This window comes from Pseudomassariella vexata, assembly GCF_002105095.1.
Source record: "Pseudomassariella vexata strain CBS 129021 chromosome Unknown BCR38scaffold_7, whole genome shotgun sequence".
Taxonomy (NCBI): Eukaryota; Fungi; Ascomycota; class Sordariomycetes; order Amphisphaeriales; family Pseudomassariaceae; genus Pseudomassariella; species Pseudomassariella vexata.
Window position 1 is genome coordinate 1,557,520 of NW_024467962.1, and position 27,552 is coordinate 1,585,071.

At 51.0% G+C, this 27,552-nt stretch overlaps 9 protein-coding genes across 9 annotated transcripts; 5 read left to right on the forward strand and 4 right to left on the reverse strand.

The window, feature by feature from the left end:
• The first annotated feature begins 1,151 nt into the window (after nt 1–1,151).
• Nucleotides 1,152–1,927, forward strand: BCR38DRAFT_210343 (uncharacterized protein). Its single transcript, XM_040854151.1, has 2 exons — nt 1,152–1,367; nt 1,418–1,927. Exons 1-2 carry the CDS (start codon nt 1,252–1,254, stop codon nt 1,824–1,826), a joined length of 525 nt encoding a protein of 174 aa, XP_040715659.1. The 5' UTR covers nt 1,152–1,251; the 3' UTR covers nt 1,827–1,927.
• A 7,079-nt stretch (nt 1,928–9,006) lies between these two features.
• BCR38DRAFT_485384 (uncharacterized protein) lies at nt 9,007–11,385 on the forward strand (the record flags this gene model as incomplete). The annotated part of the gene is made up of 2 exons (XM_040863875.1): nt 9,007–9,777; nt 9,874–11,385. The coding sequence occupies 2 exons, from the start codon at nt 9,007–9,009 to the stop codon at nt 11,383–11,385; spliced, it is 2,283 nt and encodes a 760-aa protein (XP_040715660.1).
• A 450-nt stretch (nt 11,386–11,835) lies between these two features.
• On the reverse strand, nt 11,836–12,309 carry BCR38DRAFT_409630 (uncharacterized protein; the record flags this gene model as incomplete). The annotated part of the gene is made up of 1 exon (XM_040858389.1): nt 11,836–12,309. One exon carries the CDS (start codon nt 12,307–12,309, stop codon nt 11,836–11,838), a length of 474 nt encoding a protein of 157 aa, XP_040715661.1.
• Nucleotides 12,310–13,328: 1,019 nt separating this feature from the next.
• Nucleotides 13,329–13,952, forward strand: BCR38DRAFT_409631 (uncharacterized protein; the record flags this gene model as incomplete). The annotated part of the gene is made up of 1 exon (XM_040858390.1): nt 13,329–13,952. The coding sequence occupies one exon, from the start codon at nt 13,329–13,331 to the stop codon at nt 13,950–13,952; it is 624 nt and encodes a 207-aa protein (XP_040715662.1).
• Nucleotides 13,953–14,567: 615 nt separating this feature from the next.
• Nucleotides 14,568–16,724, reverse strand: BCR38DRAFT_342566 (uncharacterized protein; the record flags this gene model as incomplete). The annotated part of the gene is made up of 2 exons (XM_040855957.1): nt 14,568–14,837; nt 14,904–16,724. 2 exons carry the CDS (start codon nt 16,722–16,724, stop codon nt 14,568–14,570), a joined length of 2,091 nt encoding a protein of 696 aa, XP_040715663.1.
• A 239-nt stretch (nt 16,725–16,963) lies between these two features.
• On the forward strand, nt 16,964–18,109 carry BCR38DRAFT_434413 (mitochondrial carrier domain-containing protein). Its single transcript, XM_040860306.1, has one exon. It carries the CDS (start codon nt 17,068–17,070, stop codon nt 17,947–17,949), a length of 882 nt encoding a protein of 293 aa, XP_040715664.1. The 5' UTR covers nt 16,964–17,067; the 3' UTR covers nt 17,950–18,109.
• Nucleotides 18,110–18,239: 130 nt separating this feature from the next.
• On the reverse strand, nt 18,240–19,578 carry BCR38DRAFT_485389 (uncharacterized protein; the record flags this gene model as incomplete). The annotated part of the gene is made up of 2 exons (XM_040863876.1): nt 18,240–18,330; nt 18,386–19,578. The coding sequence occupies 2 exons, from the start codon at nt 19,576–19,578 to the stop codon at nt 18,240–18,242; spliced, it is 1,284 nt and encodes a 427-aa protein (XP_040715665.1).
• Nucleotides 19,579–20,271: 693 nt separating this feature from the next.
• BCR38DRAFT_434414 (TFIIH p62 subunit domain-containing protein) lies at nt 20,272–23,027 on the reverse strand. Its single transcript, XM_040860307.1, has one exon. It carries the CDS (start codon nt 22,546–22,548, stop codon nt 20,590–20,592), a length of 1,959 nt encoding a protein of 652 aa, XP_040715666.1. The 5' UTR covers nt 22,549–23,027; the 3' UTR covers nt 20,272–20,589.
• A 658-nt stretch (nt 23,028–23,685) lies between these two features.
• BCR38DRAFT_524343 (oxoglutarate dehydrogenase) lies at nt 23,686–27,434 on the forward strand. Its single transcript, XM_040865291.1, has 2 exons — nt 23,686–26,648; nt 26,701–27,434. Exons 1-2 carry the CDS (start codon nt 24,071–24,073, stop codon nt 27,243–27,245), a joined length of 3,123 nt encoding a protein of 1,040 aa, XP_040715667.1. The 5' UTR covers nt 23,686–24,070; the 3' UTR covers nt 27,246–27,434.
• Nucleotides 27,435–27,552: the final 118 nt, after the last annotated feature.

Here is a 27,552-nt window from a genome sequence, read left to right on the forward strand (position 1 = left end):
CTTAGCATATACATTCAATACATTTTACTAGTACTTTGTATGCAATCCGTTAGCCGCGATCACCACTTCCCACCTCTCTAGCATTAACTTCAAAAGCTCCTGTAAGTAGCTCTTAGGTAGTTCATCCCAAGCCTCCTTTACCCATATCCGAAGACGATCATAGCTAGGCTTTTTAGTAATACCGTATTTATCTTCAATATTCCTTTATCTAGTTCTAGCATATCTCTATCGGGTTTAGATCAAGGGAATAAGGTAGAAGAGGGACTAGAAAAGGATGATTGATAACTGGAGGAATAAGGCTCTACGGCCTTGCTTAGAACTTGTTACATATGTAACGAGCTCTTCTTCTTACTTACGAGATAAAGTCCGGGGTCTACTAGATCTCTTAGCTACCTGGCTTGAAGAGGCCTTAATAGTTATCTTGATCTGGTTAAGAGAAAACGTTGTAATAGTATGAATTTCGGCTTTCGATTTACCACCGTTGAAGTAGAGGTGAAAGTACCTTTTCGTTAGCATCAGTAGGCTAGGCCAGAATTAGTATAGCGTTGCCTTGGCAGTGATACACTGGTACTTGTCAGGGGGGTGAAAACTTTGGCCTGATACCGTAGACATGGAGACAGCGGAACCCCAACCAAGCCACCGCCGCTACGGAACGATTTGCCCATGGGATCTCCCTGTCAACGGCCAAATCCAGTAACGCTGTAGAAGGCGGCTGAAATCGTTCTATGCTGGGTTCGATCCAAGGCTATTGGCGGCGCCTCGTTGCCTCGCATGCGACCGGACAAGCCGGAAATCTAGGCACCCTGCACCTTACACCTTATACCTGCGTTGCATGATGGTTCGTGGACGACGTGAAACAATGTGATATCCACTGAAACGCCTTGATACCTGGATGTCCTATGAGTCGACCGCTTCGCAGTATTCGATTTGCGCAACGTTCCAAAAATCTCGACTCGCATTCTGTTGCAGTATCGGAAGAAGCACCTTGGTAAAAAGCTTTGGCCAACTTGGACAGCTTGACGGCATGATTCGTGTCCGTGTCTTGTGGCATCACCTCGATCAAATGGTTCCTCGGCTGACTCGCTGTCGCATTCCTGGTTGTTTGTTGGGTTCTACTGTGTATGGTTTATAGACGAACGAGACGCTTTCCCATCTTTCAACCAACCAACCTTGGGAACTTGGTTGGCCTGTTCCCTGGTCGAGTCATCCAAGCACGCCAGACGGCAGGCTAGCAATATCTATCCGGACGTGATGCGACTCGGTCTCCCCGTTTCCCAACACCGTGGCATAGATCTCTTTTTCAATGGTTTGCAATTGGTGATTAACAGGTCGTTGTCAGCCCGTTGCCCACCGTTTGCAACCCAACGGTGCGTTGGGTATCCACATTAAACCATACTCGTAGCTTACCTAGCGTCAGGTGGTCCAATTCGGGTGATTTACGATGCGGTCCAGACCTTCTTTTTGTTTGCGGCCCAGCCAGCCTCGCGACAAGGTCGTGTCGCACTTCATCCAACCATTCGCCTCGAAACCGACCTTCCGTTTCTGGGAGACCAGTTGGTCTTTGCACTCGCGGCAGCCTTGCTGATTGTCCGCACAGCGCACCACAACGGGTTCAGGGGCATTCACGATCCGATGCCTTGGTGCTGAACGGCTCCGTCTACATAGTAGGTTGCACGTATCCTGTTGTCAACCGTGGACGAAACAATAAGCTATCACGGCGTATGCATGAAACCGATACAGGGCTTTTGCCTTTCAATGTGGCACAGAAACGAACGACGGGCGGCCTTGCGCATCAGTGTTGTGCACCTTCCACAAGCTTGACCTGAATTTCTACAGGCTGGACTCTTCAAACTATTATCCTATCCAATGGACGCTAGAACACTATTCGTGTAGACGAGGGCGCCGTGGTTCGACTTGCTACGTCCAAAGCCCGGCGTGTAACCCAAGTAGTCAGCAGACTCAGCAGTGCCCACACGCTTGGGTTGAGGAGAAAGCTGTCACGGCAGCCGCTCCCATGCGTCTCCAGTATTAACGACATACCATAGGAATTGAGACATACAGTAGCGCATCTCGGAAATATTGAAAGGTCTGACAATATGCACTCAAGACTGGCGATCGTCCTTGGTTGATGAGGCTTACAGGGAACATTAGACTGTAAACCCGGGATATGGCCCCAACAGCATGCATCTTGGCAACTTTCTTGTGATTAATTGGACGGCAGACCGCCTTCGCGCACTCCCAACCCCTATAGGCTGTATGTATACAGCTACTATGTAGGACCTACTAGTGCCCAACCCGACACTGTGTTTTTCTCACCGGCGAGGCGCCGTACAGAAGACCCAAACACGCAAGGAATAAATGTACTACAACGTATATCGCATGGATCCATCAACCAGGGGGCGGTTGGCCCAGTTGATTGCAGAGCTGCCTCATCGGGCAGGAAAGCAAACCCACTCATGCACCCGGATCTGACTTCCGGGCCAACTGGACGGCTTGCACGCATTTAAAATAGCCTAAGAGTGCGGGACCTCAGGAGCCACGAGCCAATTGTCACCAAAGTTGGTTCACAATAACGACATGCCTTCCTTTCATAGCCTGTGTTTACGACCCAAGTCGGTTAAGATTCCGGACGACATCCACGCAAAAGAGCCTGCCTCTCCAATTCCCGATACATGCGGCTGGGAGAAAAGTCTTTGAGGCAGGGAGGGACAAACTTTGCACCATGACACTTGCTGCTCTAGGAGATGGATATTGCGCATCAGGTGAAACCGCGATGGGATATGTGGAGAAGGCTGTCAAAATCAGCTGATGGGGTCGTATATACGTCCAATTTCGATCCAGCAAGGCCGTCACTTTTTACGTCTGCGAATTGGAATGACGACAGGGCACGATGGGCACCGTCGGGACAATTGATTTCATCTTCCGGAGGAAATAATCTTTTCCCGGAGTGTGTCGGCGAATGTGTCCATTAGTGGGAGAGGACGTGTTGGTATCCAGACTTGCAATAAGTTGGACTTCTTAGCTTGACATGTTGTTAATCCGTTGGGTCGAGAAGCTACTCCTGGAACCACAGCGTGGCTATCGGCGTGAGCGCTCCTCAATGAAATATGACGCACGTAAATGAGTCCACATTTACATCTCCGACCTCGATCAGCTTCAGAATGCCCCTCGGGGGGTCAACCCTCCCGTAGACATGTAGTCGACGGGTGCCTTGTTGTATTAGATGCTACCAAGTCAGCCTTCGATCAACGTCAAGCGCTGCCTGCTGTTTCCTCTCATGACAGTGAGTGACAGCAGCATCGGTTTTCTCAAATAGCTGGATGGTATGATCGCCGGGAGTGTTTGCCGTTCCCTGAGATGCCCGTAGGTCTTTATCGAATGAAGAAATATGGTTTCCATGATTGCCGTACTACAGCCTAATCTTTCAAGCTGGATGGCCAGAATCTGCCTCCAGCGATCCCATAACCTGAATGCCAGAGATAGGAAACTGAACACCGAGCCAGTCCTCTCTACAATGTCTCAGCATCACCTTCCTCAATTACATGTCCAATTCTGCATGAGCTCCTAGAGATCTCTTCACAGGAATGGAAAGTAGTATTGGACCATCTCCTCCGCTGTGGCTGAAGGGAAACACGGCAATGTGCCTGTTCCACAGAGATGTGACGATACCCCGTCGTTGGCTAGTTCATTTCCATAGTCTCCATTGTGCCTCTGCTTCTCATATTGTTGTTTCTAGTTACATTTGGTGCCTCTACGCTCTTTTTCAATATGTAGACGTCACCAGCTAGCTAATAGCACCTCAAACCAGAGAACCCACATAGCGCTTAGCGTGGCGATAGAAATGTTGTTGTTGACAACCGAACATATCAACCTAAGAGATCAAATGCACTATTCATGCTTAAGCCTATGAAAACACCGGCCATGTGTGCAGTTCGTTCAGTCCGGCGGTTTACGGAGCATCAAGCGGGCGCCATCTTGTCTGGTTGCCAAACAGAATTTCCGCACTGATATCAACATGTGACTAGACGTACGCGAAACTTCTGGTGGGAATGGTAGGTTGGAAAAGCAATACGAATCTGCACGCCCCTTCCCCTTCCCCTCCCCAAGGCTGCCACTTTCCAAATTAAGTAACCCTCACGCCTAACGTCACGCTGGAATAGCCTTGGGGACAAGTATTTTGGTTCTGATGCGTCTGTCTCATCAGTCCCGAACTGCGTTGTACGTTGCATTGCCTAATCATAAATTACAACTTTGAATATATATGGTTGGGGAGGATGCCAACGGATGATACTTGCACGGTGAATATCACGGTGACGTGGCCATCAAGGTCAACGAAGGAACTGGAAATAATGAAATTTGAAATAGTGGCTAGAAAATTGATATGTACGCCATGCTTCAGTGGATTGCTTTACGACTTCAAGGTGTGCCGTACACGGACATACAGTGTAATTAGTAATGTTGCCCCTGAATTATGACTTCAGCTATGCATAGATATGTGAGGTCGACTGCGAACTTGAACTGTGAACTCTTCTGTCCTAGTGGGAACCATACACCCGATACTCTCACAGCATTCACTTGGAAAATTCATTCATTGAACACATAAGTTACTGTGGTTCCCGGTACGTGGGTCTTACAAGTACTGTACCTTGATGTGCATTCGAAGCTGCCTCACGGCATTAAGAAAGTATGTCAACTTCCCAAACCTTAATCGCAATCTAATTACATGGAAAATATATTTAACTTAATAATCGAAGCCTCGACGCCTCCAGAGTTTTTCAGAGCGTGCGATTCCAAGAGTGTCTGCGAGGAAGAAGCTTAAGGCAAATATTTTGGCTGATGCCCTACTTTACTGTTGACTTTAGTACGTTGATACACACGACGGGCATGGAACTACTTTCGGAAAGCATCGTACAGATTGTTATGCAGATGGGGCATGCGTGATTCAGTATGCTCAATCAAGAAGTAGTCCGGGTGGTTCGGCGAGGGGATATACCTCTCTAGGATAATTCAATTGACCGGCAAGTGCCATGTTCGGTACAGATTAACTGGATACAGTTCAATCATTATTAGATTATTATGAAATATAAGCTTGTTAGGAAGGATGTGACATCGTAAAGGAGAGACCATGAAAGAAATCAAGAGACCATTCTGTATACTGTCGTGATCATCGTGGAAACTTTGTCCAAGGAAATGATCCAAGCGACGGACTATGTCTTCCAAGTATAGACAGCTAGATAACGTGACATTGCAAACCCCACCCAAAGAGAGAAGTCGGGTATATTTCTAAATATTCCCGAATCGAAAGTCCAAAATCCCATATAGGCTAATGGAAGCCTCAAGTTCAAAGGCATTCGGGAATAAGGGTCGAGGCTTGAGCAGTAGTTGTTCCAACGAATTAGAAAGAAATTGGTACGGGAGATAGTCTAGTCTGTCAACTTTAGGACGTACTAGATGGGCGGAGGTAGATAGGCAGGGCTGGAAATGATCCTCAACCGTTCACTTGAATTAAGCATGTATATATTCCTGTTGCTCGAGAGGACTCTCGGGCGACTAGGGTTGACAGTTGGAAAGAGAAACAGGCACTAGGCTGACGTCGGACAAGTCTCTGGCGAGGTTGTTGAAGTTCGTGGGTTGCAACCTCATGCGCATACGAGCCATATGAGATTTTGTTGTTAAGGCCAAGGAATTCTGCAGACGATAGCGCGGAATCCGGTTTCTGAGGAGGGTCAATGATGAGATGGGTCATGTCTCCATAAATGAGAGCCTGTGATGGCCAGTTGTTGAGACTGGACCAGGAGAAACAGCCGTCATCATGCAAAGTCATTTGGCCTATGTTGTCCTCGATTGTCTGGCAAAGTTGAAAGACCAGATGTTAACTTGTCTCCAAACACGGTAGTCGCACCTAACCAACATTGCGGTCATCAGTATGTTCCCACCCGTAAGCTCCAACGGTGCAGAAGTAGGTCAGGTAACTGATGAGTGAAATTTTTCAGACGCTCTTAAAAGATACGAGTTATGGCTTGGTTATTCTGTTGCGGCGGACGTCATCAGTACACGAACCAATGAGTCAGATTCAAAATGCTCCTCAGAAACACAACCACCAATCTATTCGCCAAGCTATGGTGTACGCTCTTCAGGAAATAATAGAGGACAGCTGCATCCGAAGCAATCCGGTCGCGTTTAGTGTCATCATGAGTTTCGAATGTGAAGTGAATCCTCGTCGAGACCTGCGAAAGCCTGAAGACAACGAAGTGGACCATGATCCAACAATCTACGTACGCCAGTTTTGGCCTTCATGGCTTCGAATACTAGCTCTTGTGAGAACTAGGTGCCTAGCATTTGAGACGTCTAAAGAGTCATTAGATGAGTCCAGTGCCCGGACGTTTTCTTAAACAAAGGCTTCCATCTCTCAGACGTAAGCCTCGGATTTGTCTGCATCATCGCAGAGCATCTCGAACACATGGGCTTTGCTCTAATTGCCTGGCAGCTAGGCATACGAAATTCCCGTCGAGAGCGTGGACACTGAGAGAAGTTAGGTAGGTTGATGTCTATTTATTGATAGTTTCAATCATGTCTAGCTGACGTGCCCATAGGACAGAGCTCGGCGACAATCTGACTCGCAAGATCGATTTCTTCTATTGTGAAGAAGGATGTTATGCCGAATGAGGCACCAGCAGAGTAGGAGATATATCGAATACAGGACCCTATAGCTGTACTGCTCTCACGTGGCGAAACAGGGTTGAATCAGCACAAGAAGCACGTTGGCAATGAAGATACGGGCATGGCAGACGGCGTGATATTGGAATGACGAGGTGATGTTACGCATCAACGAACGAAGATGCCTGTTTTGAAAAGATGCAGGATGGCGTGGAACGACATAGACGGAGTTGGCCTCTGTTCGGCTGAAGAAGCTGGCCATTTGAAGACAGGGAACTCGAGAAATGCGGCGAGGCTTGTTGTGCAAGGGAAGATGGATGCTCGAGTGGAAGTAAAGCAAGGGAAAGCTGTGACGGCTGAATCTGAGCAACTCCTAGAACTTATGATTCACAACATGACCGTCACTGGAAGACTTGGTGAGAGCATTTTCTCAATAATGGCACTTTTGACCGAACCATGATCCCTTGACTAGGTGTGTTTGGACGGAGGCTTCGCCAGACATCCGTGAAGCATCATCTGGATGCCCAGTGAGTCAGCTTTAATTGCTAGTGGGAGAAAGGAAATCCCTCATCATATGGCTTTGGCAAGCTTGAAAATATGATACACGGAAGCAGGCTCCTGCTGTAGGCACTAGTGTATGGACTGACGTTGGGCCTACTACAGTTCATTACCGGATCTGCAGCTCGGAACAGAAATCACGGCCATTTTGGCGATTGTGCGGATAACCTCTAGTTCTTCTCCAACACTGATTGGCAAAAGCCTCAGGAAGTGCTGACGGCAATCGCCTCATCATTTAGGCTTTGTTGCAGCAAATATCTTGGACAAGATGCAGTCTTCTCTTATCGAACCTAATGCTTGCACAAAGCCATACGCTGGGGGCGTTATTATTATCTTCATGCGTTGGAGTATCGCTGTAACGACCGCAGCGGCCGCGGTAGGGGTCGACGCCGTGGGCGAATATGCAGAAGCAACCCGGTAAAAGGAGTTGTGTCATCGGGAAAATGACTCTACTTGGAGTCTCCAATTTGAACCGAGGAACACCCACAGTACTATCGACACCGTGTTATGGTTTGTAGCTACACGAACCTTCTAGCCATTAGCTCCATCCACGAGGAGAAGAAGAAGAAGTTGATATTCTGTTATAATCTTGTACTGAGTAGCGTGACCGGATACTTGGAGGACAATGCTTGTTCCGCTGTCTGTGACCAAATTCAGCAGGTGGACACTTTCATGAGCTTGGCTGTCATTACGCAAAAACACGAGAGAAGAAAGGAAAAAATAGAGATAGGGGACCCTCCCGTGAGCGTCGAAGCCAGCTGTGAGACGTAAGGCAGGTTGAGATTATCAGCCTTATATGCGTCAGCCTTGGCATCACCCAACTCCAAAATCGATACAGATAGAGGTACAGCGAACCTGCGAGGCCCAAGTCTCCCAGGGACATGAGGTGGCGTCATCATCAATGCATGTCATACTGGGTGATTCGTCACGTTGGAGGGTGACTAGCTAACAAGTGATAAAATCCCAAGGCCTGTCCACGAATCTTTGTGACTTGACGAAAGTGATGCGCCGGGGCATGATTGGACGACGAGATCTAGAGGGGCGGGTTCGCTAATGGAAGCAAGGACGTGAACGAGAGCGGGAAGCTGGAGAGGCGGGTCTATCAAAGTAGGGTATAGTCGGTCGCTGACGATTAGCCGTGCCGCCGTAATCATCGGAACGACGTTGGGCCATGTAGCCAATCAGGTTTGGCCTCGAGTTAGTGAGCTTCCTTTTTGGTATACAACCTACGAGCCTTCGAATTCTGAGGTCTAGACTCGCCATGTATCCTGCTGGCAATGACAGCCAGTGTCAATGTATTCTAGCGCTTCCAGTACGGCTACAGTGAGTTGAGTACGAAGTACATGCAGAGCCAGGTTTGCGTCGTTATCGCCTTTCCCAGCCCAGCGGATGGATCTACAGGGCTTACGACGTGCCTCTGCGAACTGATGCAGCCTGCATCAATCAGACTCTTTCCAGCCAGGCCTTGCGAAGCAGTCATTGGTCCATTTCCAGACTCTCGGTTTTCGACAACGCTTTTGAACGGCGGTGTCGTTCGTTACTAGTCTCGCCGAATCAAACCTCACCCATCTGGATGTCTCTCGTGTTCTTCCACCTCACGACAGACTCATATTAGTCCCATTGTTGTCGCAAGTAGCGCATAGATTGATTCAATTGATCCAGTCGCTGTCGTAACTCAACTGTAAGTCGTTTTACGTTTGCGGTAAGACGGCCAAACAGTTTCGAGTGAGTACCGAGCGCTCTTGGCAATAGTTTCAGCAACCCCGCCAAGACTGTTTCAACAGCCAAACCATGGCCGACGACGGTCCATACTCGGCCGCCAACGACTCAGACGGCGACGAGGATGTCTCTGTGAACCAGCTGTCGCCTTCAGATGGGTTCTTCGCGCCTTCTTCGTCGTCCAATGTCGTGCCGCATGTGCCTAATGTTATGCTCATCGACCCCACACTGCAACGGCCATTAGAGACAGCTGCAGAGTCCAAAGCACGCGAGGCAGACGAGGCGCCTCTTGCACATTCCCGCCGTTCATATCATCACACTCCCGGCGCTTCGTACTACAGCGAACAAAGGCAAGCGAGCTCGTTTGCCCAACCTGCTCGGCATAATACCACCTCGTACCCGTCTTATCCACTCTACATTCCGTCCTCGTCATCAGCAGCAGCGTCGACATCGACAGTGCCATCGGGATCACAACAGCAGGTACGAGCGGGCCCCTTCATAGGACGTGCTCCCTCTTTATATTCTGACGCGCCGCCTCCCTACTCGCCCTCACCTACGTCCCCCCTCTCTCCCGCAAGCCCGTCCAACCAAGCCAGGAACTACAGCACCATCACTTACAATATGGGTATCGAGAATGAGCGGCTGCTGGGGCAAGACCCCGAGAGCATGGCTGAGCCAGGTGAAGGTGACGAACCACAACGCAGCCCTCTGTGGGCGCGGCGCATCAGAAAACGTCTGCTGCCGTGGATGAGTTGGCGCATGCTGATGCTTACCGTGATCTTGCTTGCTGTAACTGTTGGGTTTCTGGCAAGTTCATATCGAGTCTTCAAGGGAGGGGAGAATGTAAGTCCAGCCCTTTCAAGACTTTTGTTGTACTTGTCGCTCCCTCTTCTTTTTGCGCAAAGAATCTTTTCTTACCGTCGACTGATGATTTTGAAGAAAAACAGCATCAGACCCCAGGTCCCTTCTGATGGGGTTGAGCGGCCACCAGAAGAACCCCAGCAACCACCCACAGCACCAGGCGCACCTAGCTCACAGCCATTGCAACCAACCTTCTGCACGGACGCATCGCTCCGCTTCCCAGACCAAATTTTGGCCGTTGACTTTGGCAAGAACCAAAACCTGACATTTGTGCAAGATTCGCACAATCATGGAGGTAACTCGCAAGTCAGAGTCGGTGGCCAGGTCAACCTACGACTGCTTGATGGTGGGGGAGAACCCCGCATCATACTGGAAATCGTCACCAACGACGAGAACCTGCGGCTAGATGTCTTTGCCGATAAGGACCTGCAGGCCATGAGGGTTAGTGTGCCTAAGAAATTTGCTTCCCTTGACTCGGGTGACGTGCCTTGCGTGGAAATGCGGGCGACTATCTGGGTGCCCAAGGGAGGCCAGCTAAAAGAGCTCAAGATTGGCGCTATTCAGCTTGATATTCTTTTGTTGGACGACTTGTCCATCCAGGTCGACGGTTACTCTAGGATCACGTCAATCACGGGAGACATCGTGTCTGGTGCTGACAAGCCCCTCTCGTATGAGAACCTGGGTTTGGTCTTCAATGAGAATCCAGACTACACCTTTGTCCCGGCCAAGCAATCTTACAACCTGGATTCGCGCGTTACTGAGGTCACAAGCACATCTGGCAAGATCAACGGAAACTGGCCCCTTTACGATGTATTGGGGCTTCACACTACGGCTGGCGACGTCAAAGTCAGCATCACGCCTAAATCGGTGCTCGAGTCTGACCCCAAGCCAGCTATACTGTCTATCAGCTCTATCTCAGGCTATATACATGCGACCGAGCCTGTTCATTTGGTTGACCAGATACTCTTACGCGAATACCTGGTTGATCTCAAATCAACCTCGGGCGGTATCCACGGTGCATTCGCCTTTGGCTCGGGTGTCGAATTGAAGAGTACGGCTAGTGACATCGCCGTTGATCTACTCCCTGTTATCGACTCGGACAAGCTATCAGCCTCGCGACCTGCACAGCTAGAGACGACAACTACAAGTGGCACGACGGCAATTCGCATACTTGAACCTGTTTGGTTTGGGAGCAAAAAGGCCACCAGAGAGCAAAAGTATATTCCTTACCAGCCTATCGGAAACGGGGATTCACATGATTCAATCCAGCCTGTGTCTCCACCTGACAGTATCGCGGGCAGCCGCAGGGCGGCTGCCGTTGCCCGACCGTTTGACTGCCTGCAGGCTCTGCACAAGTCGACTAGCTCCGACGTGGGACTGCGTTACCCACAATCCTGGGTAGGAGATCTGCAAGCCCAGTCGACTAGCGGCACGCTCAACGTCAAGGGCAAGGACGTCAGAGTAACCAAATCTACCGGCGGCTGGCCTGGAACCATGATGAAGGCACACAAGGGGAAGAGTGGTAACGGCTCCACCATCGTAGTCAATACCATGATGGGAAGCTTAGACGCAGTGATTGGGGACACATGATCAAGAAGAACACGCTAGGAGAAGAATTAGGAGCAAACACGGGATCTGAGATGCTCGACTACGAATGACGGCCACGAAGGAAAATATAACTACTTTAGCATTCGTTGACGACGTACAAGTCGGGGATACGGCGTTCTGGTTGCTTCAAGGTGGTATGCTTGGGTTTGGAGTTTGTGTTTTACATGCTCAGGAAAACGACATGGAAACAAATATGTCGATACAATACACACTGACAGGAAATGTTCATGTCCAGCCTCCACCGTCTATTTTCTATCTTAAGCTCATACTTGCGTATTCAAGAATACCTCCTTCAACACTGGTGACAAATTGCTCCGACTTCGAAAATATGGACCTGTACTAGAGCAAATTGGAGCCAAAACGAGTCCCTTTTTTTGGCCTGGCAGGTAAAAAGGAAACGCGAATTCGCTGGAAGATACCCCCCACCCCCTTTTAGAAGCGTCTAAGGTGAGACGGCCGCAGCGAATAGGGGTCCAACCTGAGGGCGTCGACATTCGAGACGAGGCGACTCATCCGCGACTGATGGTTCTTGTTTTGCTCATGTTCATTTGAATGGAGGATGGCACTCATCTCTAGCCGATGCTGCTCTCTATCCTTATTCTCCTCCGCCGCCTTTCTCTTGTTCTCTTTCTCGATTAACTTCGCCTCCTCAGCCTTTATCTCGTCGCGCAAGCGCTGTAAAGGCTCGATCATGTATAGCTTCGTCAGACACTCGTAGCACTGGTGCGAGTCCTCGGGCTGGATGAAGTAGACATCCCGAATGTAGTAACCCCGATAATAGGGCATCGACTGCAACGGATCGGGGTAGCCCCAGCCTCGCCTGTGAGGGCCGTGGCGTTCTTCGTGTTTGAAGGATGTCGTGTCGCAGGATAAGCAGCAGATCACTATGGCTGATGTTCTGAACATGGTGATAGTTTGCTTGGGTGGTTGATCTAGCAGGTGTGAGTGTGTGGTTTTGTGTGAGGGTATATATTGGGTGCAGCTTGTATATCTTGGATGTCTCTCTTTTGGAAGAGTGCATGGGTGGTATAGCAGGAACCTGTCTGAAGTTGGAGAGGTTCATGATGATATTTTCTTTTGTAGGAAACAATTCTGTGTTTCTCCGCTGCTGCAGAACATACAATATAATTTATGTGGGCGAGCCATTCACATACCGTTCGGAGAAGGTAGTTCAGTGGCTTCTCCGTTGGGATCGACAATATAAGCTTCACGGCCCCCCTGGATCAAATAGGAACAAGGTCTCCAAGTCGAGTTGGCATTGCCAGCGGTCTCTGCGATTTGCTTCAGTATTACTCACTTTCCAAAGGTATGGAAACTCCCGTAACGTTGTCCAGAACAGCTGTCCCTAAGCGCACCGCTCTTGATTGTCAAAATAAGTTTTCAAACTAACCCGACAACAAAGGATACCCCGTACGTAGCACGCTACCTAGCCGTGATCCACAGCTTACAATAGCCCCAGCTTCCTTTATCATATACATGTAAGCTTTCTCGGGATTCATTGAGCCATGGCCAAAAGTCCCATATTCTCGGTTGTCTTTGGTCCAAATTTGGCGAACAATAGTCATCGTGTCTAGAACCTGGGCCAGGCAGAGTTAAAATAAAATTAAAATAAAAAGGGGAGCATGACTCAACCTTTGTAGAGCACAGAAGTGAAAATACATATGAAGCCATCGTGACGACTACTAAGATACAATCTTTCGAATTGCTGGCAGTTCGCTTTTCCCATTTCAACATCCTCATAATCACGGATACCTTTGCCCAGCTGCGCTTGCCAATTCACATTATTTTCCTCTCATCGTCCAATTCAACTTTGGAAAACAAAATACATTTTTCATTTTGCCAGGGTCGCAAGCAGCTGACGACAACACACATTATCCCACTCCTATCGTAGAAAATACAACAACTCTCTTCAAATCACCGCCACGATGTGTACCGAGGTCCAGACCCTTCACCATGAATGCCAACACCGCCAATACCAAAACACGTACCACTGCCACATCGCGCGCCGCTGTGACGAGAAGGACGAGATGATACTGATCCAGCCCACCCTATTGCCCACCCCCCCTTCCAAGATTCCGCCTGGATTGCTTTCCTGCAAGCGGCGCGTCGCCACGCGTCCCACCCAGGGCTTGTGTCTGGAGTGCAAGAGGAAGCGACTCGCGGGAATCCCTGTCAGTATCGCTAGCAGCAGCAGTGCCAGCGGTAACGCCGAGGACAAGTCGAGCCACAAGAGCGCAGGTTCGTTGTCCAGCATGCCTTCGATTCCTGAAGAGGAAAGGGCGGGGATTCAGTTGGATCAGTTGAATGAAGTGCTGATTCTTGGGATTAAAGGGAGACAAGTGCCAGTCGCGATTGCGGATGCCAGAGATTGCAGCCCGTCGCCCGATAGAGAGGCTGTCAAGCAGGTGCGGAACAGTTTGTTACGCATGTCGCAGCTGTATGAGACGTCGCCTCAGGGCATGGAGAAAATTAAGAAGCTGAAGAAGGAGAGCGAGGAGGATGAAAAGGGGGGTGGATATATTGGGCAGCGAGACGACCAAATTGAATAAACTGGTCAGACATCTTTGGTCTGATAACTTCTATTGGGTTTGAAGACAAATGCAAACCGGCGAGAGTGGTATATATCTGTTTCTAATGAAAAGGCAGCACATCACTGGCCGCGGTGGATACATAAGCCAGTCACGTACACATACCCAGAGCCGTACATAACGCCCAAAAATACTGAAGCCACAGACACCCACCCCACAAATAGGCCATACATCTTCCATAATATAGTGGCTGCATGTCTGTCTGTCGAGAGGTGCGTTCTCTCTTAAATGCAATAAACTTGGAAAGACTGTCTTCAAACCAGCCCCAACGATTGTCAGGCCGACTGATGTAATATGGGAGAAAGACTACATAATTTGTCTGCTCGCACAGACGAGATTCTGCATCCGTCGGGAATAGGTGGTGGAGAGTTATCGGAGAGTCAGGCATTCAGAAAAAGAGCCGGAAAAAAAACGCGAGAGTACCTACTAATGACTCTAAGTATCATGCCGTATAGCAACTCCAGCTGTTTTATCGCCTAGATGCTAGTATTTTTGTAAGACGTCATCTCGTCATTATACACAAATGGGCGAGGGACCAGGACCAAAGCCTGCGGAATATATACAAAGCTGGACATTTCACCTGTTAGACGAGCGTGATCGAAACCCGGCCGTCCGCGTAAGTCTGATCCGGCCCTTCATGCTTCTTACCGCTCTGCCAACTCTTCGCGTCGCCCGGACTGGGCTCCTGGCCAAGGTGCCGGCCATCTGCAGGGTATTTCGGTCCGCCCGCTTGTACCTCATCTCGTACAAAAGCCACTTATCCAGTTCTGGCACCTGTATATCCAAGGATGGGAGAGCCAGCATCCTCATCTTGGACGTATCGAGGGCTTTTATGGGCCGCCAGTTCTGTTTTGCCTCTTCGTCCGTTGCCGCCTCATCCCTAGGAGTCGGGTAATTTGGCCGGGGCACCACGTTGTCGAGGTCGAGGTACTCCTCGCAGTAGATGGCCGGGAGGGTGTATCGAACTTTGCCGGGAGTATATTTCTTCAGTGCCTCGTTGAGTCGCTTTCGCTCCCTAGGCAATAGTGATTCCCTGAAGGACTTGGCGTGCTCGATTAAGAAGGGCATGACGACCACACGGTAGGGCAGGCGGTGGGCTAGCCGCACCCAGTAACGGCCATCCCAAAAGTGCCAACGGAGCCATGTGGACCACTTCCAGTGGACCCGCTTGCGGTGCTTCGCAATCTGTTCGGTCAAAGACCAGTAGGGAGTGCGCCAGGTTGGGAGAGGCCGGTTCTTTGGGTAGGGCAAGCGTGCCAGGTACCATGTCCGTGGATGAGTAGACATGGCGACAGATTGGGGTGTCGATTCGATGGGCATGAAATGGACTCCCGCGATGGGAAATGCCTTGGGCGTCGCCACCAGTTCTGCAGCTGAGTTGCCAAGCGAGGGGAAGAGACGAGATATGACATTTTGAAGATTTGCGAGTGGTGCCGTCTGTGTCTCGGGACTAACAAGGGCAAGTATTCGCTGGATGAGTAGACCTGCCACCTCGCGCTTTCGGGATACCCAACCCTGATATCGTTCTGAAGTTGGCCGATACTTTGTGGACTTGGGCGGCTTCAGTTCCGGAAACTGGACCACTAGTGTGCCTACCTGTGGTTGGAAATCATGAAGGATAGTTTGTTGGAGCAGTCTGTTGGCTTCAGCCTCCAGGGCCTGGGCACGACATTCGGACCGTTCCCTCAGTTCCAGAATGGCTGGTTTCTGAAGAGCTTGGGGAAGCTCAAAGTTCTTCCACAGATGCCGTACAGCATTTCGCATAGTCAAAGTCGGATCTTTGTTAGTGTGGTCCTCCCACCATGGGACGTTATTCTCGAGACACGTTGCAACGAGCCTGTCCTTACTGAATTCGAGGAGAGGGCGATAGATGTTGACACCGCCATCTTCGATGGGAAGAAGGCCGACCACAAATGATTTGCTCACGTCCCTGTTGAGATAGGAGTACGCGCCGTAATTCTCTTCGCCGGCCCAGGGGTCCTCTGCCTGAGCGGGCTCGTCTTCTTGTAGCAGCATGTTGATGCTGTGTCGAAGGTCATACCTTAGGTACTTGCGTTGCCTCTGGGTAGGTTTGGTGTTGTAGTAAGGGATTTGACGACTCTGGTCATCGATCCAACCACTATTGTAGGCGCCGTGAACGCCTTCACACTCAGGAATGCCAGAAGCGCGGCGCATGCCGCGCAGGCCCCGACTTCCATGGCCATTCAGCAAGCGCATGAGCACCGTCTCATACTGATCATCTTGGTGGTGAGCAAGCATCAAGCTGGCAACTTTGCGATTGGCGCACACCGTGCCCAGCTTCCGGTATCGTACTCTGCGGGCGACGCTCTCGAGATTGGGAAGCAGGTTGGGATCAGTGCCTAGGCCAATTTCCTTGTTCCAATTGATTGGCAGGACCTCGCTGAGTATCTCCATTTGCCAGAGAGCCTTGCAAACGGCCTCAGCCTCTTGATTAGAACCCTCTCGAAGGCCGTGGTCAACAACCAAGGCCTGGAACTTCTGGACTGGGTTGTCACTGATCTTGAAGTCCGGGTCAAAACGGCGGACCTTGGAGCACAAATAGGCCAGAGCCATGGAATCAACGCCGCCGCTTATGGCCAGAACGACAGGCCGGTGCTGGCTACCGCGCGCATGGGGAAATCGCGGCTTGCATGTGGCTCGCAGGGCATCGAGAAATTCGGCCAGGCGAATGGCTCGCGCACTACTGTGCACGACTGGCGAGATCGTAGCCATTCCATCACATATTGCTTGCTATATTGAGCAAATACAGACTTTGGTCAATGATTTGCCAGCTCTCGTCCTGGATCATGTTGGTTTGATCGAGGTACCAGGTATTTCCAATTCGGGTTAGTGAGGCTCCACGATCGCCTCGTTTTTTAGGCAATTTTTTCTGCGCAAACTAACCGCATTAGAGCAGCTCGAGACATCCGACCTCGGACAGCTTCAATTTTTGGAATCATGAATAATTTATCGAGATCAAATGAACTGATGCAATTATAGCTTCATTTACGAAAGTTTTGAGGCTTCGGCCTCCTAAGAGCCCTACCGATCAACCTCCATCACCAACTTTGAGGACATGTCACCAAGTCAACCCCCCTACACTACGGCCCTCCTCGCCGGCGGCTTGGCCGGAACCACCGTCGACCTCTCCCTCTACCCTCTCGACACCCTCAAGACCCGACTCCAATCCGCAGCCGGCTTCTTTCCATCAGGCGGCTTCCGAGGCATCTACCGCGGCATAGGTTCAGCCGTTGTTGGCTCTGCACCAGGTGCAGCCTTCTTCTTCTGTACTTATGAAGGCGTCAAGAATGTCCTGGCCACGCGGCGGCAGAACGCCTTAACCCCCCTGACGCCTGAAGAACTGATACATGGTCGGAAACGGGAAGCCCAAGGTTGGGTGGCGCCGCTGGAACACATGGTGGCTGCGAGTTCGGGGGAGGTGGCGGCGTGCGCGGTGCGGGTGCCCACCGAGGTTGTCAAGCAGAGAGCACAGGCGGGACTACACGGTGGATCGAGTGCGGCTGCGTTCGGCGCGATACTAGGGCAGTACCGAACCATTGGCTTGACCGGCGTGTGGAGGGAGCTCTACCGGGGCTGGGGCATTACCGTCATGCGCGAGGTGCCGTTTACCGTGATCCAGTTCCCGTTGTGGGAGGCGTTGAAGGGCTGGGGGCGCAGGCGGAAGGGGGATGGACTCGATGTCAGCGCTGGCGAAAGTGCCTTGTACGGAAGCATATCGGGGGCAACGGCTGCGGGAATCACGACACCGCTCGACGTGCTAAAGACGCGCGTTATGCTGTCTAAGGAGAGGGAAGGCGTCATACCCATTGTGAGGGAAATACTCAAGATGCATGGCATACGACCCTTCTTTGCCGGCATTGGGCCGCGCATCATGTGGATCAGTGCGGGAGGAGCCATCTTTCTGGGCAGCTACCAGTGGGCCGTGAATGCAATGTAGGCAATATTTCATGACCGTCGTGGTGAGACTGTGTGAATCAGAAGCCAAAGAGGCTGGCTACCTAGGGGATACGCCGGCTCCATGTGTACTGCCTGTTAGATAGCACGAAGGCATGGGTGGATTTTTTGTAGAACAATAATACCCTCTCATATTGGCCACATTGCCCTGGTGCTACTTGTGACCCTACCAGCTACAAATACTCCAGCCTGCTCTTTGGCATACTCTAAACCCTATTATCACAACCGTCAACGAGTAACCGACGTCTCCGGTCACCAGCATATCCTCCTGCTTCACATTATAATGTTATCCGGTTGCCACTGTGGCCGCTTGTCTGGTCGTGGGAACCCGCCATAAAAGTACCCAACGTGTCGGAAAAAACAGCTTGTACATGAGTTAGCGACAGAAAAGCAACCTCCGGGTCTTGGTAAACACGCACCGCCAGCACCAATCGCCCTTCCTGGCGTAGTCACCCTTTCGTCGGATGACGTGCCACCAGTTCCACTTGTCGTCATATCTGCAGTTTTGACAGGATGGGCGAACCGGCGGTCCCACGCCCGACCACCTTTCACATGCGTCCGTAACACTGGAGGATGGGGTGCAATCAGGAGTGGGAGGGTAGATAGACGGGCTGTGTTCTTCGTTTGAGTCCCCAGAACTGGACGTGCTTTGTCCTTGGCTTGGGTCCCCGAAATTGGACATGTTCCGTTCTTGGATTGGGCCCCCAGAACCAGACTTGCGGTGTTCTTCATTTAGGTTACCGGAATATGACGTGCTTTGTTCTTGAGTTGGGTCGTCCCCAAAAGTAAAACTGGGAGTAGGGGTGGGAACAGGCGTCGGAGTGGGAGCCGGTGTCGACAAATGGCTGCGTTCCGAGATAGTGTCTAGGTGCGTACCATTGTTACCTAGGAACGAGATAAATTCCTGAGGTGGTAGCGTGTAGCTGACATTCATGGGCGGCGATGCCGGATTCGAGTCGGTTGGGGATACTGGCATGGCATCGTGAATGGAATCGTGCATGCTCGGTGTGGTCTCATCCGAGTCCATCCAGGGCCGCTGTTGGTGGGAGACGACATTAGGAACCCTCTCTAATAACGGGCTTCGATCCGTTGGCTCACCACCAGAGAATGGTCTCTTGGAACAAGGATCCATGCGTGGTCGCTCATCGTACAACAGGGCAGGTGGCATGCGAGTCGGATGCTTGGCAGCAAATGGTGACCTGGAAGTGCCATGTTGTCCATATTGGCCATCCTCGACAATAAGCGAATGAATCGGACCGTATGACTGCGTAGCTGGGTGCGTCGTTGTAGCGTTGGCACAATAATCATGAGACGGTACATTCTCGTCCAACACCCGAGTCTCCCGCCTCAGTTGACGGCCCGAAGGAGAAGGCAGGTCTCCTTTCCTCGAAGAAGTCGAACTGTCTGCCATATACCTGCCTTTGTTTGGAGGGTGACCCAAGTCGGGACGCAGTTCATTGGGGCAGGGAGAGCTATCTGATGAGAGACGCGCAAAGCGTCGCAGGTGCTTGGGTGATGGGGGACCTGCAGCATGCCTAGTAAGTAACTGGACTGGCTCTTCCGGAAACATCGGAAGTTGTTTGTTTGCTGAGTTGATATTCTGTATATCCATGCTGTGATATGTAGGTTATTCAATTGAAGGGCGCCTAAAGCAAATATGTCACCAGCCTTCTCAAGATGGGGTTCGTTCAACTCGATAGTTTGGAAAGTCAGGAGTGGCATTCACTTCAAGAATACAACAACAATGCTCAAGGTAACGTAGTAATTCCGGGGGAGGTGAACTGGGAAATCAGGCTACTTGCCAACTTACTTGGTGTGTTCTTTCCTCAATAGTGCTTGGGTATTGGGCTGTTCTTACCCTCCTCATGACTGCACAGATCTTGTTTCCTGGTCTAATTAGGAAGCGGCAACGCTTCAAGATGATGGCATGGCAAAGCCACGATTTCTAACACAATATTTATGAAGAGACCGAGAAAGATTCCTCCATTTGATTCGCTAGGAACTTTGTCTACTCTGTTAGCCATGTAACTCTCGCGTGGATCTAGCCATTACGATAGGATAATCTCTACTGGGGCAGCATCAGACTCACTGATGACGACAGTTGCTGGTAGCTCTGGATCAAATTCAAATACTGATAAGACGCACCTGTACCTTCGTCGTAGCCAGCAACGGATATCTCATCAAATATGAAAACCTGGTCGTAACTAACACACAGCGAGTGTTCACAAGCCCCCTATAGTGGCCTGGCCAAAGGCGGCATCAATACTAGAAAGCACATTCACAGTTCAGATACGCACAAGTAGTGTGTGTAATAACCAATGCCTGGATTTCGTCATGATCGCTTCTATGAAGTGGTAGCGTCCTGTCTGTGTATCCCTGCCTATGCTCCGATTCGGAATTTCCCCCCGAGTAATGACCTGGACATTGTTTGTCGGGGAAAGAGAAGCATACGTGCGTAGTCACGACCTCGTGAAACGCAAGCCGTGTTGGAATAGACTCATCGAGATAATTACGAACAAGCCGCGTATGAGTGCCATTCTTGCTACGCTCAAGCCGTCCCTTACGTTCTTCACTGATCCTTTCGTTGCCAGCAATTCTTGACCAACGAGATTATCTCCATATACTAGCCCTCTGTGCTAGCCTGAAGTCCCTCAGCAGCCAGTGCCCTCTGATAGTCAGCTATCGCTTTGTCCAATGATTGAACCACAGGGTCCATCAGCTTTACTACGGCATCCTTGCCTCCACGAATTATGGGCATCTTCGTCTTCTTCGAGGTCCGCTTGTATATATCCCGAATCTCTTGCTTCTTTTTCTCTATTGCCTCTTCTCGCGCCCTGTCTGCATCAGCGGCGACGGCATTGATCCGTGCTTTGGATCTCTGAAGGGACTCGACCAAATACCCAATTTCTGCGGCCCTGTCTGGGTCTCCGGAGAGAAATGCCCCCCAAAACTGGTGAAGAAACTCCATGGTGGTTGCGTGCGTCAACTTGCAACGTGCGGCAATGTCCACCGGCAGTCCCATCGGTGTCAATTCATCCTCGGCATGGCCGTACACCTGCGCCCTCCTCTGCAGCATGCTGTCCAGGATCTGCTTTTGTGCCTCCTTTCTTGAGGCGCGAGACCCGACATGAGCCGACTTGTCTCCTCCGTCCTCGCTATCACTATCATCGTCGATTCCCAGCGCACCGTGCAAGTCCACACTGTCAGCGCCACGGCCATACAGCTTCTCCAGATCTTCGTTAAGATCCCTCAGAACCTTGACCGGGTTCTGTTTGGCATATATCTCCGACGCCGCCGAGCCAAACTCGATTTGACTAGAGAAGAATAGGTTTTGTTGCTTGATATTCAGCATGATCCGGCGTTCTTCATCATCCCCCCGTAGATCACGCAAAGCAAGTTCATCGTAGACGTCTTCGCCGAGATTCGTTGGTTTTATCAGGCCAGTCTCTACCGAATTTAAATCGTCCATCATCTTCTCGCTCAGGCTGTTTAGAGTCGGAATGAGTGGCACATCTTTTCGACCTCTCGGTCTCATTTCGACGTCGGCACGATTTCCACTTCTGAAGCCACCCTGGTTCTCTTCATTGCCCTCCAAATCGATAATCCTCGATACGTGCTGGTTTATAAACCTGCTGGAGTAAGATGCCATGTCTTCGTGTTCGTCGTACTTATCGAACACCCTGTCAGGTTGCTCCTGACCAGTAGCTCGCTCCCCCCTCAGCTTCGCGGAGAGCTTGCTGAGAAAAAATCGCTCCCAGAACTCCGCTTCCGAGAGTGGTGGAACATTTTCGTTGTATATGCGTTTGACCAGGGGATGTTGATTGAAAATGAGGTGTATTTGTTCAACCTTCATATTCAATTTCAGCTTACTGGGTGCGGCAGGATCATCGGGATTGGTTTCCATCTGGGGCCTGACTTCGGCAAGCACATTGTATGTGCCTTTCTTCTGTCTCGACTCAATGGCATGTGCTCGTAGTAGATTAATTCTCGCCGACCAGAATTGCGCGTTGAAAGTGATGTCCGACATGGACTCAGGTTTTGTTGCGCGTGCTTCCATATACATCTGATGGAGATTACGGTCTGCCTTCATCAGTAGTTGTTGCAGCTCAATATCGTACTTGAGTGAATTGTCGTCGAATAATCGAGATGCTGCTGGCTTTGAGTTGGCTGTGTTGGCAAAAGCCATGGAAGACGAGCCACTGCCAACAGCACCGCTACCACCACCAGCGGCAGCGGCAGGTCGAGTGGTGACGGCATCATTATTTTTGGACTCAGCAATAAGCCGTGACAATAGATCTTTGATCGCGTTGGCTTCTCCTCTCGGATCACCTGTTGAGTTGAAGTGGAATAAGAATGGGACGGCTTCACCCCCCTCAGCCGGCTTCTCAAAGATCTTGAGCATCACCTTTGCTGCGGTGTCTGGCGTTTGTTGGAGATTTGTCACATTCGTGATTTCCAGTGATACTGCTGGCGGTCCACCCGGTGCAGTTTGGGGGGTCCATATGACCGTCTTCTTATCATCAGTGATGGTGATGATTCCATCCTTCTTCTTGTAGGCGGCAGTGCCTCGCGGCGTTGCCATGTTCGCCAGAAGTAGCCGATACGACTCAGGATCAGGGAGATGTCGAAATTTGCCTACAATAGCGGCCGGTCGCGGTCAGTGTGCCCTTCCACTTGAGGGATTCCACGAAGATATTCTCCGTCCCCTGGTTTCACCGCTGGACCTTGTGGTGCGAGCGATTTCACCGGCTGTAGCTCCTTAAGTTGCTAGCTTAGCCTTCAGTAGGTACTCTCCTTGCCAAAACAGTTGGCGTTCCAATATGCCAAGGTTTGGCTACGCGGCACACTCCCCCCAATAAAATCTATGTCCTTGTGATGAGGTCGCCGGCAAAATGGGTCCTTGAATGCGCGTTGTGTTCTGAAGAGAGAGGCTCGACCAGGGGAGGATTATTCAAATGTCCATGTCAGCCTGTGATGTTTGTTCGAAATTCAGCCACATGCCTCGAATTAGGCAGTAAGTTGAGCCACTATGCCAAGGCTTGTCGTCAAATTGGCAATGAATTGCCGAAGTGGCTGGTGCTTCTGGTAGTGCCACGGAGCCATCCGTAGTTACAACCGCAACGGAACGGAACTCTCCAGTATGAGGACAAATGAAACTGAGTGTGGATCTACTGATCTCAAGCTGAATCAGTTCCTGTGCCCACAAGTCAATCACTGGTAATTATGGTTGTGAGTGCTTCAATGCGGCACCCTGTGGCCTTGAGCGCCAAGACGTATCCTAAACCTGTCAAAACCAACACCTGTTGTATTGGAGCAGTTGGCACTTTCCCAAAATACAGCCTAGACATGCCTGGGTGGGATGATAACCCCATATTGTCCCTGCTCGGGTATGACCATGTTGTTGATTCTATGGCAAGGCTTGCACAAAGGCCATATCAATACATCGGCATTTCTCAAAACCGGCAAAGGGAAGCCGCTGGAGCTGTCCTGTTGGTGACGGACCCGGTACAACCCGGCTTTCCGGGGTAGTCGCGTCCCCTGATTCGCGGACAAGGGCCGACAGTCCCATTCTGCCTGAAGAAACTGTATTCATCACTCAACCTCTCTAGGTGCATGCTTTTTGGGGTACTCAAAGCGACTTTGGCTCTGCGGGGTGCATTACCAAATAGTCGCATTCCAATTGGCCGGATGTGAGCGCAGCCAGTTTTGAAATGGCGAGGAACAACAAATGACTCTGACTGTTGCAGGTTTTGATCAGGTAACATGTGAAACATTGCAACGTCTTGTAGCTGCATACGACAAGTTATCGGCATAACCGGGGTGGTCATGACCTTGTGACCAGGGAACCTCGTCTGCGGTCGTGAACTTTTCTCCAACTCATCGCCTCCATTACTCCAGTTCCAGTTGATCTTTCCTTCCCATTGTCACTACATCAAGACTTACTCCGCCGCTCTTTTTGTTCATCGCTTCCATCCACATCTCTCTCGAGACGGATTGCAGCTTTGGTGGGGGTATCTCTATAATCATCTTAATTGGTCTTGACTTTGTTGATTGCTCGATCCCACAAATATCAAGGTAGCTGTCAACAGCATTAGCCTGGCGCCATGCTGAGAAGCTCACTGCGAAAGTCAGGCAGCCAACTCCTCCGAGCTAGCTGCCAAACCACCACAAGATGCGCACCACACAGCCCGAGGTGCTCTTCGGTCGCCTCTGCCCGCCGAACCCTCGCTGTATCCATGTCGCAAAGGAGATATGCCTCGGCGCAAGCATCTCCCCCCGACCCAAACGACAACTTCCTCTCTGGAAGCACCGCCAACTATATCGACGAGATGTACATGCAATGGAAGGAGGATCCCCAGAGCGTCCACGTCTCGTGGCAGGTCTATTTCAAGAACATGGAGACCGGTGACATGCCCACTTCGCAGGCCTTCACTCCTCCTCCGACTCTGGTTCCAGGTGCCACAGGCGGCGTCGTGGCCGGCGCATTGGCCGGTCAGGGCTCCGACGTCACGAACCATCTCAAAGTGCAGCTGTTAGTGCGTGCGTACCAAGCTCGTGGTCATCACAAGGCCAACATCGACCCTCTGGGTATCCGAAACGAATCCAAAGGCTTCACTAGCATCAAGCCGAAAGAGCTGAGCCTCGACCATTACGAGTTCACAGAGAAGGATCTCGACACAGAGTATACGCTGGGCCCCGGTATCTTGCCCCGGTTCAAACGGGATGGGCGCGAGAAGATGACATTGCGCGAAATCATTGCCGCCTGCGAAAAGATATACTGCGGCTCATACGGTGTCGAGTTTATTCACATCCCTGATCGCGCCAAATGCGACTGGCTGCGAGAGCGAGTCGAGATTCCCCAGCCTTTCAAGTACTCAATCGACGAGAAGCGAAGAATTCTCGACCGTCTGATCTGGAGTTCGAGTTTCGAGTCTTTCCTCGCCACCAAGTACCCAAACGACAAGCGCTTCGGTCTGGAAGGTTGCGAGACTCTGGTTCCCGGAATGAAGGCCTTGATTGACCGAAGCGTCGACTATGGTGTCAAGGATATTGTCATTGGAATGCCCCACCGTGGTCGTCTTAATGTTCTCAGCAATGTCGTTCGCAAGCCCAACGAGTCTATCTTCAGCGAATTCGCTGGCAGTGCTGCTGCCGAAGACGAGGGATCTGGTGACGTCAAGTACCATCTGGGTATGAACTTCGAACGTCCCACTCCCTCTGGAAAGCGTGTTCAATTATCGTTGGTCGCCAATCCGTCGCATCTTGAGGCCGAAGACCCGGTTGTGCTGGGCAAGACGAGAGCCATTCAGCACTACAACAACGACGAGAAGACTCACAGAACCGCCATGGGTGTCCTTCTCCACGGTGATGCTGCTTTTGCGGCCCAGGGTGTCGTGTACGAATGTCTCGGTTTCCACTCGCTACCCGCTTTCTCTACGGGCGGCACCGTCCACTTGGTTGTCAACAACCAGATTGGTTTCACTACTGATCCTCGATTCGCCCGATCCACTGCTTACTGTACCGATATTGCCAAGGCCATCGATGCCCCCGTCTTCCACGTGAACGCGGATGACGTCGAGGCTGTCAACTTCGTTTGCCAACTGGCGGCTGACTGGCGCGCCGAGTTTCAGACAGATGTTGTCATCGACCTGGTCTGTTACCGAAAGCATGGACATAACGAAACAGACCAGCCTTCCTTCACCCAGCCTCTGATGTACAAGCGCATTGCCGAGCATGACCCGCAAATCAGCATTTACGTCGAGAAATTGCTCGAGGACGGCACTTTTAGTAAGGAGGACGTCGAGGAGCACAAGCAGTGGGTCTGGGGTATGCTCGAGGAAAGCTTCTCAAAGTCGAAGGAATACCAGCCGACATCCAAGGAATGGACCACTTCCGCCTGGAACGGCTTCAAGTCGCCCAAGGAGTTGGCCACCGAAGTTCTGCCCCATAACCCTACTGGAGTGGACAAGAAGACCCTGGAGCATATCGGCGAAGTGATTGGTTCCGCACCGGAAGGGTTCCACATCCACCGCAACCTCAAGCGCATCCTTCAGAACCGTACCAAGACTGTCGTCGAGGGTAAGAATATCGACTGGTCGACGGCTGAAGCCTTGGCCATTGGTTCGCTTGTGACTGAGGGTCATCACGTCCGCATCTCTGGGCAGGACGTTGAGCGTGGCACGTTCTCGCAACGTCATGCTGTTTTCCATGACCAGGAGAACGAAGACACCTACACACCTCTCCAGAACATAAGCAAAGATCAAGGTAAATTTGTCATATCCAATTCATCTTTGAGTGAGTTTGGTGCCCTCGGCTTCGAGTACGGTTACTCTCTCTCATCCCCCAATGCTCTCGTCATGTGGGAGGCTCAATTTGGTGATTTTGCCAACAACGCCCAATGTATCATCGATCAGTTCCTCGCCTCTGGAGAGGTGAAGTGGATGCAGCGAACTGGTTTGGTCATGTCGCTTCCTCATGGCTACGACGGGCAGGGTCCTGAGCACTCCTCTGGCCGTCTCGAACGTTATCTCCAGCTGTCCAACGAAGACCCCCGAGAGTTCCCATCCGAAGAGAGACTCCACCGCCAACACCAGGATTGCAACATGCAGATCGCCTACATGACCACACCTGCAAATCTGTTCCACGCTCTTCGCCGCCAGATGCACAGACAATTCCGAAAGCGTAAGTCTCGCACCACACCAATATGGAAGAAACCTTGCTAACGGGATTCTAGCCCTCATTATCTTCTTCTCCAAGTCTCTTCTGCGTCATCCCATTGCGCGCTCCAATATTGAAGACTTCACAGGTCCCGATGCCCAGTTCCAGTGGATCATCCCGGACCCGGAGCACGCGAATGGAGCAATCAAGGCACCTGAAGAGATCGAACGTGTCATTCTATGCTCTGGCCAGGTCTACGCCGCGCTGCACAAATACCGTGCTGACAATGAGATCGATAATGTTGCCATCACTCGTATCGAGCAGCTCAACCCCTTCCCCTGGCAACAACTGAAGGAAAACCTCGACACGTACCCCAACGCCAAGACCATTGTCTGGTGCCAGGAAGAGCCCCTCAATGCCGGCGCCTGGAGCTTCACTCAGCCGCGTATCGAGACTCTTCTCAACCAAACTGAACACCATGACCGCAAGCACGTCATGTACGCCGGCCGCAATCCGTCAGCATCTGTCGCCACCGGATTGAAGTCCGTCCATAAGAAGGAAGAAGAGGAGCTCCTCCAGGCAGCATTTTCAGTAACGCAGGACAAGCTTAAGGGCGAGTAACGAAAGCATAGAGCTGTTTGTCTTGCATTGGGTTATCGCCGCATTCTTTGCTGTATTGTATATCGTGTATAACGAGCCTCGACGAATCATGAACGAGGCTAGATAGACGGAAGGCTGGGAAAGCCTTTTTCTCAGGTACTAATGCATTCATTCCTGTCCCTATAAATATATATATATACGTTCCTGCCCAAGTTCCAGGTGATTAGGCACACTTCAAATTGACATGTTAGAGACTTTGGACCTGCAACATGATTTGGCTGTGAAAATGCCGGACGAGATCTCGCTCAAGGACCATTTGGACGTCACG

Coding starts and splice junctions, on each gene's coding strand:
- BCR38DRAFT_210343 (XM_040854151.1), top strand. CDS start 1,252: ATGCGACTCGGTCTCCCCGTTTCCCAACACCGTGGCATAGATCTCTTT. Junction 1,368..1,417: donor CCACCGTTTGCAACCCAACG/GTGCGTTGGGTA, acceptor ACCTAGCGTCAG/GTGGTCCAATTCGGGTGATT.
- BCR38DRAFT_434413 (XM_040860306.1), top strand. CDS start 17,068: ATGTCACCAAGTCAACCCCCCTACACTACGGCCCTCCTCGCCGGCGGC.
- BCR38DRAFT_434414 (XM_040860307.1), bottom strand. CDS start 22,548: ATGGCAACGCCGCGAGGCACTGCCGCCTACAAGAAGAAGGATGGAATC.
- BCR38DRAFT_524343 (XM_040865291.1), top strand. CDS start 24,071: ATGCTGAGAAGCTCACTGCGAAAGTCAGGCAGCCAACTCCTCCGAGCT. Junction 26,649..26,700: donor GCACAGACAATTCCGAAAGC/GTAAGTCTCGCA, acceptor ACGGGATTCTAG/CCCTCATTATCTTCTTCTCC.